The 24,036-nt window shown below is 41.9% G+C and overlaps 2 protein-coding genes and 1 long non-coding RNA gene across 5 annotated transcripts in view; 1 reads left to right on the top strand and 2 right to left on the bottom strand.

The window, feature by feature from the left end:
- The first annotated feature begins 1,923 nt into the window (after window positions 1-1,923).
- TSTD2 (thiosulfate sulfurtransferase like domain containing 2) lies at window positions 1,924-22,578 on the top strand. 3 transcript variants are annotated; one of them, XM_090274456.1, is made up of 9 exons: window positions 1,924-2,126; window positions 2,850-2,989; window positions 4,645-4,765; window positions 11,698-11,823; window positions 12,652-12,757; window positions 16,824-16,942; window positions 17,421-17,579; window positions 18,115-18,253; window positions 20,171-22,578. In XM_090274456.1, the coding sequence occupies exons 1-9, from the start codon at window positions 1,962-1,964 to the stop codon at window positions 20,506-20,508; spliced, it is 1,413 nt and encodes a 470-aa protein (XP_090130582.1). In that variant the 5' UTR covers window positions 1,924-1,961; the 3' UTR covers window positions 20,509-22,578. The 3 variants fall into 3 exon arrangements, with proteins under 3 accessions (XP_090130582.1, XP_090130581.1, XP_090130580.1); XM_090274455.1 differs by having other exon boundaries at window positions 2,847-2,989; XM_090274454.1 differs by having other exon boundaries at window positions 2,676-2,989.
- On the bottom strand, window positions 14,411-17,394 carry LOC150013423 (uncharacterized). The gene is made up of 3 exons (XR_016510563.1): window positions 17,006-17,394; window positions 15,518-15,686; window positions 14,411-14,991 (listed from the first exon to the last, which is right to left on the bottom strand). It is a non-coding gene; the product is annotated as an uncharacterized LOC150013423 (long non-coding RNA).
- TMOD1 (tropomodulin 1) overlaps window positions 21,439-24,036 on the bottom strand; it is a 77,542-nt gene continuing 74,944 nt past the window's right edge. The window contains exon 10 of the mRNA XM_090274457.1: window positions 21,439-23,018. Coding sequence (XP_090130583.1) covers window positions 22,954-23,018 — 65 coding nt within the window. The 3' untranslated portion in view covers window positions 21,439-22,953. The remainder of the gene's footprint in view (window positions 23,019-24,036) is intronic.

Raw genomic sequence — 24,036 nt, 5'->3', positions numbered from 1 at the left:
TAACCTCGAAAACTTCCGGAGCAAGGGGACGTTTCCAGCGTTCCTGCCTACGTAATCTCCAGGCGGGGCCCGGAGGTTGGAGGGCGGTGAGCTTTGTTAATTTCTAGGAGGAGATCATTCAATGAAGAAAGATCTAGGAGAATATTAGGACTGGCGGGTACGTGCCGATCTTACTCCCACTTCCGGGCCTTTGCCTGCTGGGGAAAGCTGGGTGGAGAGGTTGGGCCAGGCTCGGTGCGCCGTTTGCTTAACTTAATCCGAAAGTGTAGGTAGGGATCGTTCTTAGGTTCTCCTTTTCCTTCACTTCCTGCATAGCAACGGATATATAAGTAAGGTCTGTCGGCTCCACTTTCAAAACAAATCTAGAATCAGACAACGTGTCTCTCCAATGACTTGCTGTTGCAAACTCCGTACCCTTGTGTACGTACAGCGTTCTTTGTCATCACTACTCCCGCCTCGTTCTTCCTGTACCTTCAATAAGTCAAACTCGTTCCCACTTTAGGAATTGATGTTCACTATTTCCTTTGCCTTAGATCTCTGCTCCTAAATCTGCACGGATGGCTTCTTGTCATTTAGGCCTCAGATCAAACATCAGGTCCTTCGTGAAGCCTTCTCTGGCCACCCAGTCACTTTTATTTCACTCAGCAGATACTGTAGTAATAACAATTAGCACCTCCTTTGTGCCAGGCAGTGTTCTAGATGCGGAGGCTGCAGATGTGAACAAACTACTTATTTAGTGTCTCTCTTCTCTTACTAGAATGTAAGCTTAAAAAGAGCAAGGACCCTGCTTCATTAAGACCTGCACCCACAGCACTATGTATTTTATGTGCTGGGTTCATAGTGGTCTCCACATAGAATAGTTAATATCTAAATTAAAGTGAGAACTGAAAAGGATTTAGAGTGAGGGGAGGTCACATATTTGCACTCAGCTACACCACGATACAAAGTCAATGTCTCTCCTGGTATTTCACATTCTCCCATTGTGTTTCATGTTGCCTCTTTAACACCTGTAATATTTGCTTTGTAAAAGAAAGATCCTTGTAGTGTGTCCATTTTGACAAGTTTTGGCCACAGTAGCAATTTGTATATTTCTTCTGACTCATTAAACTGGACTCTCTTGGTAGTTCTTCTAAGAAAGGGAATTTGCACAGCTCAAGATTTTAGGGAACAAAAATTAACAAACTGTTTATAACCGAAGTTACTAGCACACAGCCTGGTTGTGCCCGGTGCTTTTTTGGTACTGCTTACCTTCAATGTTTGCATGGTTTGCCCCCTAATTCAGTTTTTTGCTCAAATGCTACTGCCACAGACTTTATCTATACTTTGTGTTTTAAAGATCCCTTCCATCACTCTGTTCCTTACCCTGCTTATTTGTCTTCCTAGCCTCTTTTACCACTGAACTTTTAAAAATTTCACCCAAAGATATGTTTTTATAGATTTTAAAGAGAGAGAGAGAGGGAGGGAGGCAGGGAAGGAGGGACAAAGAAGCTTCAATCAGTTGTCTCTCATACGCACCTCGACTGGGGATTGAACCCACAACCTAGGTATGTGTCCTGAGTGAGAATCGAACCTGCACCCTTTTGGTGTACAGGATGACACTCCAACCAACAAAGCAACATGGCCAGGGCCCATCTGACATTTTATAAAAAATCAAATTATTTGCTTATATGTTGTCTCTCCCCATGGGAATGTAAACTAAGGAAGCAGAGATTTTTTATTTTCTGTTTCATTCACTGCTATATCCCCAGTATTTAGAATAATGCCTGCTAAATAAATATTTATTGAATGAACGAGTGAATGAATGGATAGCTTGGGCCACTGGGCCCATGCTCATTTGCATGATTAATTAGCTTCAAGTTTACTTCAAGTAGTAAACAAAGACTTGGACATTATTGTTTCTCCCTTGCTCACTTCCTAGGAGATAATTAAAGGAATCCGCTCCACTGCTGCAGCCAAACCAGATGCCTTCTTCTGCTTCACCAGACCAAGGAGATGACCTGGAGACTTGTGTCTTAAGATTTTCAGACTTGGATTTGAAAGACACAAGTCTTAGCAATCCCAGTAGCAGTCTCAAAGCAGAGCTAGATGTTAATACAAAGAAGAAATACTCATTTGCAAAGAAAAAGGTAAAATTGCTGTTGATGTTTCAGGGTCACGTGTATATAGTTAATGCAGATAGATCTAGAAGTAGCTCATCCAGGTTGTCCTCCGGGGAGTGCTGGGATAGTGAGATAGTAGCCTGCTGCCATGCTCAAGGTAAGGTCTCATCAAGGTCAATACCAGTGATCTTAATTCAGTGCCAGGCAAAGGAGAATCACAGGCAAGCTGTGGCTCTGGAACACATGTGGTGGAATACTTGAGGACAGATCCTAGACAGATGGCTGGATTCCTTTTCCCACCTAGGCTTATGGGAGGAATCCCAGGAACCAAGGAGACCTAGTCATGAGGAGAATAGACAGGCAGTAGGGCAGCTGCTATCTAAGACTTCTGATCTGGTCTAGCTGGTATAAAGCTTACTAATAAAACTGTTCCTCTCCCAGGAAGTTCTTCTGTCAAATAGTAGGACATAAAACTGGAAACCCCTGTGGAAAGATAATAGAAGGAATTTCACTGAGAGTTCCATTAGCCTTATACCTAAGGTTATTTAACAGTGACAATTTGAAATGTAATTGCAGGCATTTGCCCTTTTTGTCAAAACTAAAGAAGTTGTAGCACCTTCTTATAAATGTAAAGAAAAGTTGTGGAAATGCTGTCAGCAACTGTTCACGGACCAGACCAGCATCCATAGACATGTGGCAGCACAACATGCTGATGAGATTTGCCACCAGACTGCTTCTCTTTTAAAGCAGCTGGCTGTGACATTGAGTGCCTCCAAGAGTCTTAAGTCTGCAGACAAAAGGAATCCTCCAAAAGAGTACCTCACTCGAAACCATGAAGTATCTGCTTGGCTTCCTGATATTAGTTGCTTTAACCCTGATGAGCTAATAAGGTAAGAATTTCAATGTGTAGTTTTGGTTTTATTTTTTAAATGTTTTTTTGAGCCACAGTGATTTATCACTACCCATCCACTAAATGGCAAGATCCTAAAGGCACAGAATTTCTCTAGGGTCTAAGCTAGGCCAATAAATGCGTACTATGTACAATGGAAGGTTATAGCCTATGCAGTAGCAGATACCCGCACAGCTGGTAGAGTTGCCAGGTTTCTTGAAAGCTAGCCTATATCTTCTCTTTAAGGAGAAGTAAAAAACAGAAAATTGTATTATTTTCAAAGAGAAATCAGAGGGCCCAGAAATGTTCATGATTCCTCTATCCTGAATAATGTCAGAACTTAAAAAATGTGGTTTTCTGAGCTGAATATGTTTTAGAAAGGTTGTTAACTTTTAGAATTGAGGCATAAGATTAGAGGTCTAGATTCTGCCTTTGAAAATTTTTTACCAAATCATACTACAGAGTTGTAGGGGGCAGGTTTCTGATATCAAGCAGTTCCTGAACTATTTGGTGAATAGAAAATGTCCAGATTTAATATACTTTAATCACTAGTATTTAGTGTTATAAAACAAATTTAACTTGTTTATCAGAAAGAAAAGAAAGAAAATTGAACTTGAGGTCCAACTTAAACTAGTCACTAAAATTTTTTATGCCTTCATTTCCTCACTTCTAAAATTGGAATTACAATGTCTGTCCTGCCTACCTCACAGTATTATATGAAATGATGGCAAGATAATTTGTGAACTATGAAGTGCTCTATAAATGTGGCCTTTTCACTTCTGTGTGGCCGTGCACGTCAAGGAATTTGCTTTCTGGTTAAAGAAACAAAGAAAGGGGCATAAAACAATTAGCAGATGATTTGAGACAGGTTATAGAATTATCAGTTAAATTGTATGGTTCAGATAATTTGTTACAGGAGTTTGGAGAAAGAAATAGATAGGCTCTAGAATAAAGAAGGCTTTGAAGGAAGCTAGGCCCTGAAGCGTTCCAGAGCTGGATGGGAACTTACTTATCATCTGTTGTAGCAGTCTCTAAAATACATCAGTGCAACATCATTGTGGAGGATGCTATCTGGTATTGAAAACAGTACTAAAGACAAATAAGTTTGGGACGCACTAGTTTAAAATGTTCTTTATTGCAGCACTTCTCAGAGCCTCCAACAAATAAGGGGCTTTTACTGTGACTCAAAGAGGGAAATACTGTCTGCAGGATTTCTCAAACCTGATTTCATAGAACAGCTTCAGAGCACACTTTTAGGAAATATCCCTTATTTCAGTTCACCAATTTTATAGTTGAGGAAGTCAGGGCTCAGAGATGATAAGAGACCTGTACAGATCCCATGACACAGTGCAACAGGAAGGGTGTGTGTCCTCGTGTTAAATCTGGTGGGAGTCCTAACTGTCACTTGTAGCTGTCTCCTCTGAAAGGAACTGGCCTCAGGTTACTCAGCTATCAAGTGCAGATCCGGCCTTCTTTAGAGCAAATGTGGACAGTAGTTGCTTCTCACTTCCCGAGGGCAATAGTGGGTGCAAAGGCAGGCATGAGTTGCTCCATCCAGCATCCTTCCCTGGGATGCTGCCTGGGTATACTTTATGAATTGTGGCTTCTGTATGCCATTGACTCAGATGCGCTTTCCCTGTGGTTCTCTTTTTACAGCGGCCAGGGCAGTGATGAAGGAGAGGTGCTGCTCTATTACTGCTACCGAGACCTGGAGGATCCCCACTGGATCTGTGCCTGGCAGGCAGCGCTGTGTCGGCACCTGCACCTCACAGGCAAGGTAACACCTTCTTCCACACCCGCCCTTCACTGGGCTCCGCTGGCCTTCAACTTGAATTGCAGAGGCTGCACTCTTTACAAAAGGATTCGCTGATGAGTTCTTAGAAATTAATGAACTCATGCTAGGCGTTGAAATAGAATACTAAAAAGCTATTAAGATGGTGTTTTATAAGAATACTTTATAGCATAGACCAGGGGTTAGTAAACTTTTTCTTAAAGAGCCAGTTAGTAAATATCTTAGGCTTTGCACACAAAAAAATTCAACCCTGATTCCTAGCACAATTCCTGGTGTACTGTATAGTAAAAAACTTAGTAAACATTTGTGGGATGAATACATTTATCACAATCTCTATTTAGAGATCATCATAAAAGTTGGATATTCTCACAGTCAACCTGAATATGAAATCAATTTCTTTCCTTGGTTTAGGGGCAGATGTGTTATTTTTGTCCTGGCCCAAGGTGAACTGGCAGTGAGGGCCTCTAACCATAAGGTGGCAGCACCTGCCTGGATCTTAGGTCTAAATTCTTAGGTTTCAATGATACATGTCCAGTTTACTGAGATAGCTTTCTGCTGGTACACTTGTCAGAATATTGGCATTTAGGTAAAGAAAAGGGAGAACTTTAAAGTTCTGGAATTATGAAAGGAAGCTTCTTGTCCCTATTGCTATACATTCCTTATTGCCTAATGATACTTAAGGGAATGCATTGAAGGTTTTGGAGAGGAAAAATTAGAAAATATAGAGCCAATAACATCTGGTTTGGAATCCCATATCTACACATACCAACCTGTGCCCTTGAGCAAGTTACCTGATTTCTCTGAGCTATTGTTTCCTTTTCTGTTGAATGAAGATTATTACATCTACCTTTCAGGAGTATAATATAAAGCTCCTGTCTCACAGTAGGGGCTCAGTAAATGCTGACTATTGCTCTTCATCTCTGAGGCTTGAGACCTTCCTCACCAAGGAGCTGCTTTGAAGGTTTCTGTTGAAGAATCCTAGAGATTGAAAGTCTAGCGTATGAGTTTAGAGATTTCTGTGCTCCAGCTATATAGGGAGTGGATGTGCTTGTTTTGGGTTCTGATATTAAAATAACCTAGGAAAGAATCTACTAACCTACCCAAAAGACAGTAGCATAGAACTATGTACCACTTCATATCTGTCACAGTCAGAAACACCGCTGGTGTAGATTTCCTGACCCTTCTACTGGTTCGCTCTGTTTTTCTACTTAATCCCATAAAAATATGTAAGATGAAACACTTAACCAAAAAAATTCTCTCTGAACATGGTTTAGAGGGAAGTTTCAGGTGTACTGGGAGAGTAGATAGTTATTATCATAGTAAAAATAAACTTTAAACATTGACCCATCAATATTGTTAGATATATACAGAAATGACCATTTTTTTAAAAAAAATCGTCACCAAGGACATGCTTATTGGCTTTAGAGAAAGGGGAAGGGAGAGACAGAGAGAAGGAGAGAAACATGGATGCAGGAGAGAAACATCAGTTGGCTGCCTCTCACACACACCCTGAAGGGGAACCAAACCCACAACCTAGGCTTGTGCCCTGACTGGGAATGGAATCCATGAACTTTCTGTTTACAGAACCACGCTCTAACCAACTGAGCCATACCGACCAGGGCAGAAATGGATGTTCATTATTTTTTTAGGGCAAAGTGTGGGAAACAGTTGAGTGAGTAGAGGTATAAATGATATCCCTAATACAACTGCTGGAGGGTAGTGTTCCGAGATCTTAAGATGCTTTTGACCAAGTGCTTCCAACTTCTAGAGGGAAAAGAAGCTATGCAAATACTTGTCTGATGAAATATTAGTCTGTTGTGTTGTTTATTATTATTTTGTGGCCTTCAACTTAGATAGAGGACAGTGAAGTCCTGAAGGAGCATGGTCACTCAGTGTTACTTCAATGCACTTAACAGCTGAACACAAAAAAATGTACCCCATTTAACACAATAAACATTGGGAACTCACTGCCTGGTGACTTTCTCTGGGGGAACCTGGTTTCCCTAGATAAGAAAAAATATATACATGAGACACCAATATTTTGCTAGATTGTACAATTCTGCCTTCTTGTGTCCATAATATAGACACTATAAGAAAGTTGGGAAAAGGTCAACAGACTTTACTGTGAAAAAGTAAGAGAAAGAATGATTACCCTTCTCTTGTTAGTGCAAAACCACAACAGCTCACTTCGATGTTTTTCGGAAAAAGGTCATGAGTTACCCATTTGCTGGCATATAAACTTAATTTCGGCCAAAGGAGAGTCCACACAGAAGCCATGATTTATTTTGGTAGATACAAATCAAAATATCTTTGATAAAGAGATGCTGGTATGTGATTCTCTCATGTGCAATATAATGAAGAGAAAATAGAGGTCATAGACCCTTTTCTCAGTGTCTAGCCCTCTGCCTCAGAAAGATCTGTTGAAGTGGCAGTCATCCAGATCCTTTGTTCAGGGACTCACTGGCTGTCTGAGCTGTCCCTGATCCTTGCCCTGCATTTTTTTATTTTTTATTTTTTTTATTTTTTAATGTTTGGTTTTTCAATTACAGTTGTCCCCTTTTCTCCCAATTTCTCTCCCCCACCCAACCCACCCCCTCTCCCGCAATCATATCCCTCCCCATTGTCCATGTCCATGAGTCATTTATATATGTTCTTTGACTAAACCCTTCCCTTACTTATCCCCCTTCTCTCCCTCCCCCCTCCCCCCTATTGACTGCTATTCTGCTCTTTGTTCTATTTAGTTCCTTTGTTTGTGTTGTTCTTTAGTTTCCTGTATTAGGTGATATCATATGGTATTTTTCTTTCTTTGCCTGGCTTATTTCACTAAGCAAAATTCTTTCTAGTTCCATCCATGTTGTTGCAAATGGCAGGGGTTCCTTCTTTCTTTCTGCTGCATAGTATTCCATTGTGTAAATGTACCACAGTTTTTTGATCCACTCATCTGCAGATGGGCACTTAGGCTGTTTCCAGCACTTAGCTATTGTAAACAGGGCTGCTATGAACATAGGGGTGCATAAGTTCTTTTGAATTGGTGTTTCAAGATTCTTCGGGTATAATCCTAGTAGTGGAATTGCTGATTCAAAAGGCAGTTCCATTTTTAATCTTTTGAGGTAATTCCATACTGTTCTCCATAGTGGCTGCACCAGTCTGCATTCCCACCAACAGTGCAGTAGGGTTCCCGTTTCTCCACATCCTCGCCAGCACTTGTTGCTTGTTGATTTGTTGATGATGGCCATTCTGACTGGTGTAAAATGGTATCTCATTGTGGTTTTTATTTGCATCTCCCTAATGGCTAATGATGTTGAGCATTTTTTCATGTGTCTATGGACCTTCTCTATGTCCTCTTCGGAGAAGTGTTTGTTCAGGTCCTTTGCCCATTTTTTAATTGGGTTGTTTTCTTGATGTTGAGTCATATCAGCTCTTTATATATTTTGGAAATCAGTCCCCTGTCTGTGATGTCATTGGCAAATATGTTTTCCCATATGGTTGGTTTCCTTTTCATCTTGCTGATGTTTTCTTTTGCTGAGCAGAAACTCTTTAGTTTGATGTAATCCCATTTATTTTTTTTTTCCTTTATTTCTCTTGCTTTAGGAGATGTATCCGTGAAGAGATTGTTACGTGAGATATCTGATATTTTCTTGCCTATGTTTTCCTCTAGGACTTTTATGGTGTCACAGCTTACATTTAAGTCTTTGATCCATCTTGAGTTTATTCTCATATGTGGTGTAAGTTGGTGGTCTAGTTTCATTTTTTTGCAGGTCCCTATCCAGTTCTCCCAGCACCATTTGTTAAAGAGGCTCTTCTCACTCCATTTTATGTTCCTACCTCCTTTATCAAATATTAGTTGACCATAGAGGCCTGGGTTTATTTCTGGACTCTCTATTCTGTTCCACTGATCTATATGTCTGTTCTTATGCCAGTACCAGACTGTTTTGATTACAGTGGCTTTGTAGTATTGTTTGATATCTGGTGTTGTGATTCCTCCTGCTGTGTTCTTCCGTCTCAAGATTGCTTTTGCTATTCGGGGTCTTTTTTGGTTCCATATGAATTTATGGAGTATTTGTTCTAGGTCTGTGAAATATGTCATTGGTATTTTAATAGGGATTGCATTGAATCTGTAAATTGCTTTGGGTAGTATGGCCATTTTGATGATGTTGATTCTTCCCATCCAAGAACATGGTATTTGCTTCCATTTATTTATGTCTTCCTTTATTTCTTTCTTCAATGTTATGTAATTTTCAGAGTACAGGTCTTTTATCTCTTTGGTTAAGTTTACTCCTAGGTACTTTATTTTTCTTGTTGCTATAGTAAATGGTATTTTCTTTTTTGTTTCTGTCTCTGATATTTTATTGTTGGTGTATAGAAATGCCTTAGATTTCTGTATATTTATTTTGTACCCTGCTATTTTGCCAAATTCACTTATTATATCAAGTAGTCTTTTAGTGGAGTTTATAGGATTTTCTAGGTATACTATCATGTCATCTGCATATAATGAAAGTTTTACTTCCTCTTTCCCAATTTGGATGCCTTTTATTTCTTTTTCTTGTCTGATTGCTGTGGCTAGGACTTCCAACACTATGTTGAATAGGAGTGGAGAGAGTGGACAACCTTGTCTAGTTCCTGAATTCAGGGGGAATGCTTTTAGTTTTTGTCCATTGAGTGTGATGTTGGCCTCAGGCTTCTCATATATAGCCTTAATTATGTTAAGGTATGCTCCCTCTATTCCCATTTTGCTGAGTGTTTTCATCATAAATGGGTGTTGTACTTTATCAAATGCTTTTTCAGCATCTATTGATATGATCATGTGATTTTTGTCTTTCATTTTGTTTAGGTGATGTATTATATTTATTGATTTGTGAATATTAAACCATCCTTGCATCCCTGGAATGAAGCCCACTTGATCATGATGTATGATCTTCTTGATATATTGCTGGATCCTGTTTGCCAATATTTTATTGAGGATTTTAGCATCTATGTTCATCAGTGATATTGGCCTGTAGTTTTCTCTCTTTGTTGTGTCTTGACCTGGTTTGGGGATTAGAATAATACTGGCTTCATAGAAAGAGTTTGGGATTTTCCCCTCTTCTTGGATTTTTCGGAACAGTTTGAGGAGGATAGGAGTTAGTTCTTCCCTGAATGTTTTGTAGAATTTGCCTGTGAAGCCATCCAGTCCAGGGCTTTTGTGTGCAGGGAGATTTTTGATTACTGTTTCAATTTCCTTCTTTGTTATTGGTCTGTTGAGACTTTCCACTTCTTCTTGATTCAGTTTTGGAAGGTTGTATGTTTCTAGAAATTTGTCCATTTGTTCTAGATTGTCAAATTTCTTGCCATACAGTTGTCTGTAGTAATTTCTAACTATCATTTGTATTTCTGTGGTATCGGTCGTGATTTCTCCTCTTTCATTTCTGATTTTGTTTATTTGGGTCTTCTCTCTTTTTTTCTTGATTAGACTGGCTAGAGGCTTGTTGATTTTGTTTATTTTTTTGAAGAACCAGCTCCTAGTTTTGTTGATATTTTGGATTGTTTGATGTTCATTTGTAATGATCCCTATCCTTTGCGTAAGTTTATTAAAATAACAAATAGCAAAAAAATGTATATTTATATTACTATTATAATACCTATAGCCCTCTTAATTTTAAAATAAAGCCTAATTAATAAAGAACTTTGTAAAATTGGAACATTTTATATACACATATATGTAACAAGTATAGTAGTTTGCACAGCAGAGCTGACATATACTTCCGACTTTCTTCCCCCACACCGAGAACAAGCTGCACTAGACTTCAATACTTTTTCTCAAGGAGCCTGGATGTGCCCCACAGTGCCTGCCGTGGAGCTCTGGATAGCCACTACCAGTGAGCTGGCATTGGCTTGTGAAATGAATCCTATTTATACCCATGCCCTAAAAGAATTGAATCAAGTGTGGCAGCAAATGAAGTATCTTCTCTGGGCCCTGAAAAAGCAGAGCCTCTTAAATTTTTCAAATTCTAATGCATTGGGAGGTATGGTTTTATAGATAATAGTAACAATATAGGACCTTAAATTACCTCTCTTTCCAGAGAATACCGTGATGCAGTGTGGCACTTTCTAGCACTTTTCTCTAGAAAGCTTAGCTCTCTCTAAAGATGATCCATCATTAAACTCATCCAAGGAGTTGGTAGTACCAAAGCAACTAATTTTGCAGGGTTCTAGAGCATTGCCTCTTAAAGCAGGGGCCTTAATCCAGGCTCAGATGTTCCCTAACCAGGGAAGCATTTCAAAGAGAGTAGGGGTTTGAGAAGCCAGGATGCACATTCATTTGTTCAACAGATACATACTGACTGGCTACTATGAGGCAGGCACTGTTCTAGGCACTGGTTATGCAACAGTGAACAGAATAGACACACACTCCTGCTGCAACTTTGTACCCAGGTGGGCGGGTTTTCACTGGTGGGCTCTTCCCTCCCATGTGCTCTGTGCTTCAGGACTTGGGGCATGAACGAGCAGTGTTTTTCATTGCTGGTTCTCTTTAATCCCTGTTTCATCCAGATGAAGAATTTGAGGTTCAGAGAATTAATTTGCTCAGGGCAATTGGCAGAGCTAATCTTGATTCTAGATCTGCTGGCCTGCATTAAACTCAAAATTCGGTTCTTTGGCCATTGGACAGCTGGAGCTCTGTAGCAAATGGGACTTTCCCGTAGTTTCATTCCTTTCATGCTCTTACTCAGCACACATTAACGGAGCGCCTCATCTGAACCCTGGGGTGCCATGTTAGAAAACTACAGATATCTTTGTGTGGTAACACTTTGGTATGCACAGCAGTGTCTCTGCATTTCCTATTCAACTCATTGGCACCCCTGAGCCTGTTCTGCTCTGGGAAGATTTAAACTAAGCTAAGAACAGACTGCGTTCCCTTTCTCGCACTGTCTCATGTCCAGGTGCGAATTGCTACAGAAGGAATCAACGGGACAGTTGGTGGAAGCAAACTGGCCACCAGACTCTATGTGGAAGCCATGCTTTCCTGCCCATTGTTTAAGGATTATTTGTGTAAGGACGATTTTAAGGTAAGAGAAATTGAAAAGAAGATGGCTCTAGAGCCATTTGCTTTTGCCTCGGTGCCTCTTCCTGTTGTAGGTTATGAAGACAAGGTCAGTGTAGAGAAAGAAGCAGTACCACGTAAATACCCTTCCCCTTTACAAGGTTACAAGGCAGTGCATGGGGAGCACGTGCTTGTTCCAGTTCTTCCAGTAAGTCGCCATGTGATCCTGGTCAAGTTAGTGCCCTCTCTGGACCTCAGTCTCCCTTCTTAAAGAGTAAGGATGATGCAGTTCACACAGTCTAAACTCTGAAACTTAGATGCATTTGCTCGCTTGGGAGACTGCCTGGCTATTTCTATAAACCTGGAATAATCAGATCAGCACCTCACACCACAGGGACACAAGATTCTCTTACAGATGAGCTGCTGTTTGTGAGTAGCATTCTGTTTTATCATAATAGGTGATAAAGGTGGTGGGAACTAACCTTGCTGGTGTTAGTACTGGTGGTGATGAAGAGAGCTCATGGCTTCAGAGCAAAAGCTGGGATGGAATCTTCCATGTTGAAATTGCTCAGTGGTGTTTCAATTTTAAATGCTTATTGCTATAGAAACACCTTTCAATGTCACATTTCTGCACGTGGTAGATACGCAATAAATAAGTACCAAATATAAGAATTAAGTCTGTTTTATAGTAATACGATAGCTGAAGTATTAAGAGGTCTCAAATTAGGAAACTTGATTTAATGGGAAGAGGGAATTATAGTCTAGAATGTTCCAGATAATTGAACTTTATTAAATGTCTTACACCTGGAGATGCAGAGAAAGATTGTATTCTGCTTCGTTTCTCATTGGCTAGACCAGCAAAGGAGGAGCTTGCTGTTTTCCAGAATTGCGTGTTGGTGTATTTGAAGAAATTGTGCCTATGGGGATCAGTCCCAGTAAGATCTCCTACAAGAAGCCTGGTATGCTTGCTTTTAGAAGAAAAATGTTGCTTTTCTTCAAAGGATAAAACAGTATAGAGACAAATGTGAAAGCTAGATACAGACCAACAACTAGAGTTGTGATGAATCCTCATTAAAATAGCTGTGGGTGGCCAAACACTTGGATTATTCATGCTTAAATTGGTCCTTTGTTTGGTGCTATGGTAACTGAGACTCGCCCCTCAGAATGACCTTAGTTTTTGTGTGTTTTTTTTTAGATATTATTAGTATTTTTAATCTTCACCTGAGGATATGCTTATTGATTTTAGAGACATGGGGAGGGAGGGAGAGAGAGAGGAAGAGAAACATCATTGTGAGAAAGAAACATCAGTTGCACCTCATGTGCGCTCAGACCGCGGACAGAACCCACAGCCCAGGCGTGTGCCCTGACCTGGAAGCAAACCCATGACCTTTCAGTTTAGTAGACAACACTCCAACCAACTGAGCCACAATGGCTTGGGCTTAGTTATTCTCCTTGATGACTGGCAAGAAGTAATTTTCTCTTTGCAAAGATAGCAATTTGGGAGGAGTATAATTATTGGAAATAGTTCATCAGCTGAATAAAACACACAGGCTTATTGCTACAGGAAGCAAGTCTCTTTCATCACCAAAGCAGTTTGTTTGCAAGTGCTCTAGAATGTTCTTTCCCCTCTTTTTCATGGTCACCTTAGATGGTTGAAAGAACTTTGGTTGGTTTTGTTTTTGTTTTACCTTTTACTATGAAACTTTGCAAGCATTTAAAGAAGAAAATAGTACAGTGAACTCTCATGTACCTGTCACTCACCTTCAGCAATTACAAGTTCATGGCCACTTTCATCTATAGATACACCTTTCTGCCATTTGGGATTATTTTGAAGGGAATCCCCATGACTTGTCACTTCATTCATAAATATATTAGTAGATATCTCTAAAGATAAAGAATTTGAAAAAAAAACTATAAAACCATTATCACGTCGAAAACATTTTTAATAGTTTTTCTTTACTATTATCAAATATTTAGTCAGTACTTAAAATTCCCACTTATCTCATAATTTTAAGTTTTTGTTTCTATTAGGATTCAGGTAAGGTCCACTCATTGCTATTGATCACTACCTCTCTAAGTCTCTCCTAACCTATAGATTTGCCTACATCTCTTTTCCCCCTTGTAGTTTATTTTTTGAAGGAACTAGATCATTTTACCTGTAGTTTCCTATAATCAGGATAATGCTGATTGCATCACTATGGGATATTCTCCTGTCCTCTGTATTTCCTGTAAATTGGTAGCAGTGCCTAATAGAAATATAATGTGAGCCACGTATGGAATTTTACATTTTCTAGTAGCCACATTTTAAAAAGTAAAAAGAAATAAGTGAAATTGATTTCAATAATATGTTTTACTTAATGCATTATAACCAAAATACTATTTCAACATCTTATCTAATGTAAAAAAATCATTGGGATATTTTACCTTCTGTGTGCATGCTGAGTCCTTGCAGTCCTGGACTCTGGCCGCATTTCAGGGGCCGTTAGCCACATGTGGCTACTGGCTACCATATCAGACAGCTGCAGTCTAGAGACCAGATCAGATTCGGGTTTGATTTGCTTTTTTATTTCCTTTTCTTGACAGACTACTTAATAGATAGTATTGTCTCCTTTTTTAACGTGTAAATATTTAAAAGAAAGCTAAGAGTTAAGCCAGAGGGAAATGGAAGTAAGATACAAGCATCTGGGAAAAGAGACTCATGTATGAGGAGAGAAGGGCCAAAAGGGGTCATGTCTGCATAGTGTTCCTACCTCAGCAGGGGCAGAGGACTGCAAACAGCCTTCCATGGTTCCCTACGACAGTGCTCAGGAAGTTAGGGGAGGGTGGGCTCCAGGCAGTGCTGTGCTGCTTTTATTTGAGCCAGGTTTGCAGGCATCTCTTAAATGTCAGACCTTCCCAGGGCCAGGAGAGCAGCCGTGGCAATGAATTTGGTGCCCTGTGGCTCCTTGTATGAGGGGGGACCCAAAAAAACCCGGAACTTATTTCTAAAAAATTGTGTTTTTTCTTACATGTTTAAACTTCAGTCACCTTCAAAGTACTCTCCATTTGATGCAATACACCTATCGAGATGTTTTTTCCACTGCTCACAACAGTTTTTGAACTTGTTCATATTAATGCCTTTTAGTGCTTCTGCAGTTTTTTGTTTTACTTCTTCCACATTGGCAAAACGTTTCCCTTTGAGGCCTTTTTTCATCTGGGGAGACAAAAAAAAGTCACTTGGGTCGAGGTTGGGTGAATAGGGAGGGTGAGGCACGGGGTTTATGCTGTTTTTGGTTAAAAACTGCTGAACACTCAGCGCTGTTTGGGCAGGTGTGCTCTTAAATCACCCATCATGAAATGGGCAAAGGCGTTGAAAGAGTCCCCAAAAATAATTCACTGAAGCCAAACACAGCCTCTCTCAACAATGCCAGCTGGCACACTGAAACAGATGGGTTCCTAGAACATTCCCCTAGCGAGGGAAGCCTGTACTACAAGGGGCCCACCCTCCAGAAGATAATTCCGGGTTTTGGGGGGACCTCACCTCATAAGTAGAATTCTTAGCAGATGTCCATCCTTCTCATCACAATTTTGGTCTTCCCCTTTCACCCCACTGTTTTGGTGACCATGTAATTACATGACAGTAACATAAAATGTGGCCTTATTACATTCGCCCCACAATCTTAGGTTGGGCGGGTTGGAATCCAGGTTCCTTGGCCATGCTCTGGGGCCTCTTGCCCTACCTGAGAACCCAGCAGTTCCAGGTGGTTGTTGGAATTCATTCCTGAGCGGAATGAGGATCCTGTGGTGCTGTCAAGTCTTTTCACAAGTCACCAGAGCCTGTGAGGTGTGGTTTCTCCGCACTGCCAAGTTCACCAGAAGTTCCTTACAATCCACTGAGATGTCTGAATCCTGAAAGATACAGGAATGTTTCTATCCTGGACAGTCGAGAAGCCAAAGCCTCCTCCCCTCCCAACCCCTGCCCAGACAGGTTCTCTCTTTTTCTTTCGTGTCCTTGTATTTTATTTCGTTACCTCCTTTCTCCATCTTCTAGCCTTTTCATCCTTTCCTCCCTCTCACCTTTTGTCTCATATATCATCTCCCACCCTTTTCTCTTTTACTTGTACACAGGTGTGAGTATAAAGTCATGTGAAAAAGTTAGAATGTTTTTTAAAAAATACAAAAGTGTAGGAAGACCTGGCTGCTGTGGTCCAGTGGATTGAGCATTGGCCTGCAAGCCAAGTGTTACTGGTTCGATTCCCAGTCAGGGCACATGCCTAGGTTGCATGTCAGGTCCCCAGTTGGGGGTGTGAGTGAGAGGCAACCACACAGTGATGTTTCTCTCCCTCTCTTTCTCCTGTCCCCTCTCTCTAAAAATAAATAAATAAATAAATAAATAATTTTTTTAAAAAAAAGTGTAGGAAGAATGTGTCACTACATATAAATGTCCAGCCTCCTCCATGTGTAGTGACAATAGAAGACTGGCCATAAAATGAACCAGCAAACCATATGGCAATTTAGATCCCAGCTGTCTGGCTTTTATTACTGGGTTAGGCCAAGTATGAGGATGTAAACTTCTTTGGTTAATTATTACTCATTAGTGTGCCTGAGTGGATTGAGCGCTAGCCTGCAAAAAAAGTCATCAGTTCAATTCCCGCTTCAATTCCCAGGGCACATGCCTGGGTACGGGGAGGTCCCCAGTTGGGGGCATATGAGAGCCAACCAATCGATATATTTCTTGCACATCGGTGTTGCTTTTCCTCTCTTCACCTCTTTCTAAAAATAAATAAAATATTTTAAAAATAAATAAACAGCCAGGTCTCCGTAGTGCTTATCTTAGGAGGAAGGACAGTGAGGATACCTGGAATTACTAAATTATTTCATCACGATCATCAGATAGTGCTATTTTGAGACATAACTGTTAATTGTGAAGAAAAAAGGTTTAGGTGGAAAGAAGCACAGTGATATGTAAGTCATTGGCCTGGGAAAATTGTGATTGGGTTTTGTTTCCTTATTCTCGTTTTAACTAATTTTTTGGTTTGGTTTTAGGAATCCATTTATCTCCAAGAGAATTTCATACAGAAGTAGAAAAGTTTTTGTCTCAGGCAAATCAAGAACAAAGTGATACTATCCTACTGGACTGCAGAAACTTCTATGAAAGCAAAATAGTAAGAACCTAAATTGAGTCCCCACAAAATGGCACGTTCCTGAAGGGGACAGTGTGTGCCCACCTGTGGTCAAGTCACATGGAGCTCTTCCCACTGCTAGCAGCTTCAGAGGAAACCCAAGCCTTTGAACTCAGGATCTGGTGAGAAAGTCCAAGAAAATAGGAATTAAAGCTATCTTGGCAAATAATGGACATTCTGGCTCTCATGTGCCTACCCTTGACGTGTGTCAAGGATTTTGTAAAGTCTGCTTTGGGCAGCCTCTCCAGTTCCCTGGAAGACTCTGGTAAGGTGACCCACAGCTCACCAGCCTTGTTTCTAAGTTCCAGATCTTGAAGTTGAAAGGTCAGAGTGGGGATGAGAATAGTAACTAGCAGGTGTTTCCTTGCCAAGGTGGCGGGTGGTGAAGGGGGTGTTTGACCCAGAAAAGACATGCCAAGTATGCTTTTCTGACCGTTTTCCTTCTGCTCTCACATTGTAGGGGCGCTTCCAGGGCTGCTTAGCCCCAGACATAAGGAAATTCAGTTACTTCCCTAGCTACGTTGACAAAAATCTGGAACTTTTCAGAGAGAAGAGGGTGCTGATGTATTGCACTGGGGGCATCCGTTGTGAGCGGGGTTCAGCCTACCTCAAAGCCACGGTGAGTCCCCCCTGCAGTGCTCTGGGGCACTACAGGCCTGGCGGTGAAGAAGGTTCCCCCCACAGCATGTGCAGCACCCCCTCCTTCATTTACTCTCCCACTTCCAGCCAGCCAGGGGTTTATCGTCCCCTTGTATGGTGTCAGCTTAGAGTTTATGTCTTAAAGTGTGAGAAACACTTAACCATCTTAGAGACTCATCAGGTACGAACGGGAAAAATTTGTTAACGTCTCCCTTTGCCTAATACTTCTGCTTGATCCTGAGAAGAGCAAATTCAGTAACATCACAAGTTCCAACAGGTGTCTTCCTATATTTAGGGGGCAGCAAAAATAGTTGAGCTTCCCAGGATCTAGGGAGTGAAGGCCCTGACTGCTGTCATCACCCATCCCCCCGGAGGCAGGATCTGGCCAGCTGGTCCCTTGACCCCTTGGTCAGCAGTTTCTCGGTCCTGCCGCGGGAGCCGTGTGCCACTCCCGTGGAGCTTCTTACTGCTCTCCGCTTGTCCCCTCAAATCTCCTGTTGTTTTCCCATACATAGGGAGTGTGCAAGGAAGTGTTCCAGCTCAAGGGTGGCATCCACAAGTACCTGGAAGAGTTTCCAGATGGTTTTTACAAAGGGAAGTTGTTTGTTTTCGATGAGCGTTATGCCTTGTCCTACAACGGTGACATAGTGTCAGGTAGGTCAACATGGGTCTGGAGCCTAAGCTCGTGATCAGGCACTCTCCATATTAGCCATTCTGGAAGGCAGGCCAGTCCTGATTACTGGAAAATAAAACAGGACCAGGGAGTGCATGGCACCACCACTGCCCAGCAGGGTTGTAGATGAACCTGCGTCGAGACCCTGGCTTCACCATTTACTAGTTAAGCAAGTCCTCAGATGGGGGTGATGCCCCTTGCTCTGCATTGCTGCTGAGTGTTGAACTGAAAGGCTAAATCAGGGGTCTTCACCTGGGGCCAATAGATAGAATTCAAGGATTCTGTGAATTTAGATAGGAAACTAGTTAAAATAGTTTTATCTTTATTTTCATAAAACCTCACTAAATGTAACATTTCCATCAATTATGAATGTAATCAACAAATCAGTAGTATTAGATGTACCTGTGACTTTATCAATAGAAATCACAATAGTTTCATAGATTACAGTTGCAACTGATATCTCAAAATAGCATTTATGTTCATCATTGCTTCAAAATGGAAATAGCTATTAGGCCCACCACTAAGTCTTATTATTTAATGTGCTCATATCTTACTACATCCCAGATTTGGAAAAATGTTTTAATATTTTATATTTCTATAATTGGTTTTCTTTGTAATCCCATGTAGTAGACTTTATGCATTTAAAAACCATTTTTCTAAGAGTTCATAATCTTCACTAGACTGCTAAGTACACCCATGGCACAAAATAAAAGAACCTCTAGTTCAGATGGTCTGTGGACACGTGTGCACTTTCCAGTGGCAGGTGGAGCATTCCAAAGGGAGCGCAGGGCCTAGGGCCAAGGTCAGAGGCAGGGGTGGCTGCAGAAAGTGTGTAGTTTGACTAGTTTTGAGTCCATACTAACGTGGTACCAAATGAGAGCACTCAGTGAAGAAGGATGAAAATAATTCTTTAGAAAAATGGCTCTTACCCCTGGATGCCACAGTCTTGAGTAGGAAAGGTCACAGGCAAACAAAAGCTATTGCATTTTCTAGAATGAGGATCAGAGATTGAGATTACGTTCCACTAAGATAGTAAATAAGATCTGAGTTTGCTTGTCCTCTCCTTTCTTGATCTTTTAATTAAGTTGGATTGTCTTGTGTTTGTGTCTCTTACTGAAAGCTACTTTACCTCTGTTTTGGAGCTGGATGTAGTATAAAGGAGAGAGGAAGGCCCAAAGGTAGCTCAGATCAACTAGGTAAAGAGACTTGAAGAAGAATGATGTTGTCAGTGGGAACAGAAGTCAGCAGGGAAAAACCCGCCAAGAACGTCAATAATTCAAGTTTTAGGAATCCCAGTGAAAAGTGCCTGCTAGTAACAGCAGGAGAATCAGGCCTCGGGAAGTGGGGTGTGGACTGCAGAAGGTGAATGCGGATGTGGGATCATCTGCATTCAGGAATGTTGTCTCCCAGTGAAAAAGGGAAAAATGATCTGAAGGGAAAAGACCATTGGCCAAGGGGGTGGTTGGCTAGCTTTGGAATAGTTAATGAAAGAGAGAAGAGTTACTGTTTTCTAAATGGGAAAAAATGGGTTAGTGAATGCTGGAATCAGGAAGACCATTCTCAGAAGCAACCTCCCCCCCAAAAAAGGAGGAATGGGGAGAATTTTTTATTAGAAGACAGGAGACTTACTGTTTAGAAGACTAGTCCCCAACCTTTTTGGCACCAGGGACCTGTTTCATGGAAGACCGTGGAGGGGGGTGGGTAGCACAGGGTGGCTTGCAGCCCCAGGGGTTGGGGACCCGGTTTAGAAACATTCCCCAGGTGCAACAGGATATATTTGATTCTTATGAGATAAGAGTTACATTTAGGAACTGGAGAAGTGTCCTCTGCATGTGTGCGCAGGTGTGTTTGTATGTGTGTGTGTGTGTTTATAACAAAGATTGTTCTTCCTTCCCCAGAATGTTCATACTGTGGAGCCCCCTGGGACCAGTATAAGCTTTGCTCCACTCCCCAGTGCCGCCAGCTTGTCTTGACCTGCCCCACCTGCCAAGGACAAGGACTCACAGCCTGTTGTGTCACCTGTCAAGACAAAGGGAGGAGGCCTCCTTCGAGCCCTGCCCAGAGCAGCTTTAAAGAGGAGTGTGCATGCACAGCCCGACGGCCACGCATACCCAGCGACCTTCCACAGCAGGCACAACGCCCTGTGAGCCCAGAGCCAAGACCTTACACCGGGGAGGATGGGCCATGCTTGCGTGAACCGTGCCGTCGGCGTTTTCCTGAGCCTTCGCAAAACTAAGTTTGAAGGGGCCCTGTGTTGGAAAATAGCAAGGTTGCAGCAACAGAAATGGAGAACTTTGGTGCTGGCCACTGCCACCATGGGAAACTGGTCACCGTATTGGCTGCCTATGCTTCACAAGAGGAGGGAGGAGGGAATTGGTACTGAACACTTACCTGACATATCTGACTCAGAAAATTCGACAGCATAGAAAAAGGTGCACTGTGTGGGATCCCAGAGCTGCTGAGGGATAGAGCTGTGAGCCTGGTGACCAGGTCATGCCCTTTTTGGGCCATGCAGTGCAGGGCTGGTAGTAGTCATTTTTCTTGCCACCACATGTCTGTCCTGATGGCAAAGGTACGAAAGCTGTGGCCCTGGGAGCGGACTCCTGGGAGCCAGTCCCCTTAGGTCATCTGCCACTGACTACTACCTTCCCCTCGTCTCTCTTAGCCTAAGAGCACTGGGCCAGGATCTGCAAACTAAACTATGGCATTTGGCCCATCTCCTGCTTTTGTAAATGAAGTTTTATTGGCATAGCCACACCCATTTATTTACCTGATTTATGGTGAAATTAAGTATTTACAAAAGATTACGGCCTGCAAAACCTATAATTACTATCTGGTTCTTTATAGAAAAAATTGTCATTTCCTGGTCCAGACCAATAGCTCATCTGATGGTCTTAAAGATGTGGCCCACCTCCATTTTTTATTGATTTGGTTTTGAAGAGAGGTCTTCCCCCTTATAGTCTGCTTCCCACCACACTTAGCTTTTATTTATTTTCTTTGAGAGATTCCGTTAGCTCAATGACACTGCCATTTGGCCAGTTTTCACCTGAGTGCCTTGGGATACAAGTAACATTCTGAGTGAGGTCCCTCATCAGTGCTGTGGTTTTCCAGCCTTGTCAAATGCATGTCCCTGTCATGCATGTCCCAAGAGACACATACACAGCCATTCACAGACCAACAGATTTAATGTTACATTGCAGTTTCCAGTGATGCAGAATACAGCTGCAATTGTGTTTCAAGGAGAAGCCGGTGGGGATGGCTGTCCCTGCAGCCTGGTGCCACTCCTGGGCCCATCTGCAGCCCCAGTAACACTCTTCTACGGTGGTGCAGCCCTGGCTCCACCTCTGCTTACCCTGCACTGTCCACGTCGTTTCAGTTCCGTGTGCAAGACTTTCCCTTTTTCATCAAAAGCCTCTCTGCTCAGTGCTCTACAGCTTAGTCTGTGCTTGTCAGCTCTTTGGCCTCTCCGTCTTAAGATATGTCTAATCTAACTCCCCAAGCAACAGAAATGCTAGCTTAACTGGCACTGTGGTATGGTAAAAGGCACAAGGGCATTGTGGCTTCACATTTTTGCTGGATCCCAAGAAGTGCACATGATGTTAAAAAGGGATGTGGCAGAAATACCAAAATTACATTTTGAAAATAATCTTGGGATGGCTTGGCCAGGGTTCCTAATTCTTTAATATCTGGGTCTTCACCGTTGGTCTTCAGAGGCTTGATTTTTACAGGCATGACATTAGCGGTGACTTGTCTAATAAGTGCTGCCACATGTGGTTGAAGTGTATCAGCATAGCCACGGTGGCCTAGGAATGTATCCCTCTGATGCCTGACCTCACGTAAGCCATTAGCCCACGTGCGATAGTATAGAAAGGTGTTTTCAAATATTTGGCCATTGGTTTTTCCCATCTGTCATAAGGTTGGCATTTGATAAGGAAAAAACTCTGACTTGGGTATTAAATTGTAAATAAATCCTAGATATCACAGAGAACACTCAAGGAGCTTTTTGTTGCTTGGGATTGGAAAAGAAAGGATGGTTTTTGAAACTTGGAATTTCACCATTGGCTTTTCTGTCATTGCGTTGTATCCAGCAAAAGGAATATCATGCTCTCTGATTCCTGGCAGAGCTCTGTGGCTTTTGTCTTTCTGTCTTTCTTGAGGGGGAAATTTGTGTTCTTGATCCCAGAATCAATATGGCAACTTTAATCTTGAGGTTCTTAAATTTTAAGAGGGTTAATAAAGAACTTGTTCTCTTTGCTATATAACTAAGCTCAAATTTGTAATAAAGTATTTTATAATGCTTCTAAAACACGCAGAAGAGTGTGCTGTTTGTGTGTTATACATTTTAAATACACCTGAAACACCACATAGTAAGGCCCCCAAAATTGGGCTCTTGGGGTTAAGTCATCGCTGCTATAACATCTTCAGTAAGATCTGCTGGGTCAGGGGCTTCTTAGTTTTTAAATAATAACCAGACTGAACTGTGACTAAAGAAAAACTTCACATTAACCATAGTTTATAAAATTTTCAACTATAACCACTAGTTAACCTAAAACCTTAGTGCATAAAGAACTGAACCACAAAAGGGCTTTGTGCCGGCGTTTTGCCTTCTGGTTTCCACTGCAGAGCACAGGTTATCAGTAGGACATGTCCAGTTCAAAGGCATGGTTGTCGCCGCCACGCATTAGACTCCACTCCGGCACTTGGGAATGATGGGCCCAGTCAAGTCTGCAAGCCTCCTCTTCCTCACTGGAAAGAAATGGAGATGAGATATAAGCCCGTTGCCCTGTGCACCAGGAACCATCTGGCTCGGAGAAAGCAATGTGACGCTTCCCACTGCCTTCTCGGTTAGCAAAGTCTGCAGTCAGTTGTTTCTAAAGGACAGTTAAGTGTGGGTTGTTTGTGTAAGGGCCCTCCGGTTTGTCAACATTCACTGAGGAGGGTCAGTGGTAGTGTAAATTCATTCATAAATTCTAAATCACAGGCATTAAGCCCCGTTATCCAGCTCCACTGTTTTTCCTTTTGTGTACAAAGACCCTGCATTGAAGATCCTTATTCCAGCTCAGATACAAGTTCAGTTGATCTTCTTAATGAGACTAGGGTCTTAACCTGCTGCAAACTTTTCCCTCAGCCCTTTCTCAGCACTCCTGGCCTGCCTCCTGCCTACATAAACAACCTTTCTCTACCCTAAGATTTCCCTGCATTATCTGCCCCCTTATGGTTAACCCTGACATTTTCCCAGGGGCAAGACGTGATGGCTCAAACAATGATCACCTAACAAAGTAGTTAAATGGCATAAAGAAGAAGACACTAGCCAGGAGGTTGCAGGTAGGAGGCATTAGTTTGTAGAATGACTGGGGGCCGGGAAGAGGGGGGTTCCCTTTATTGTAACAAGGGAGAGTGTTTTGAAATGAATTAAGTGTCTGCAGATGAAGACCAAGCAGCAAGCTAGATCAGCCACAGAGGATGAAGTCTGTAGAGCCGGAAGGGGGCAGTCAAGGGGCTGCTGGTATGGCAGAGAGAGGAAGCAGAGGGAAAAACTCTGTCTTATACTTAGATGTCTTCCAGTTCCCGAGCTGAGCTGGTAGACCTGCGGCCACCAGAGCGATGCATATGAGCTGGAACAAGAACCGAATCAACTTGTGCAAACACAGCATATAAAGCAGAACCACCCAGGAAGGTGTGACTCTCAGGTTGTGGCTGGGAGCTGGGGGGGGAGGGGCGTGGGGACACCAGGTTACCCGTATGGGGCCTGAGCTCCTACATA

This window comes from Furipterus horrens, unplaced genomic scaffold (assembly GCF_987537825.1).
Source record: "Furipterus horrens unplaced genomic scaffold, mFurHor1.1.pri manual_scaffold_4, whole genome shotgun sequence".
NCBI lineage: Eukaryota > Metazoa > Chordata > Mammalia > Chiroptera > Furipteridae > Furipterus > Furipterus horrens.
This window is presented reverse-complemented; position numbering and strand designations above follow the sequence as displayed.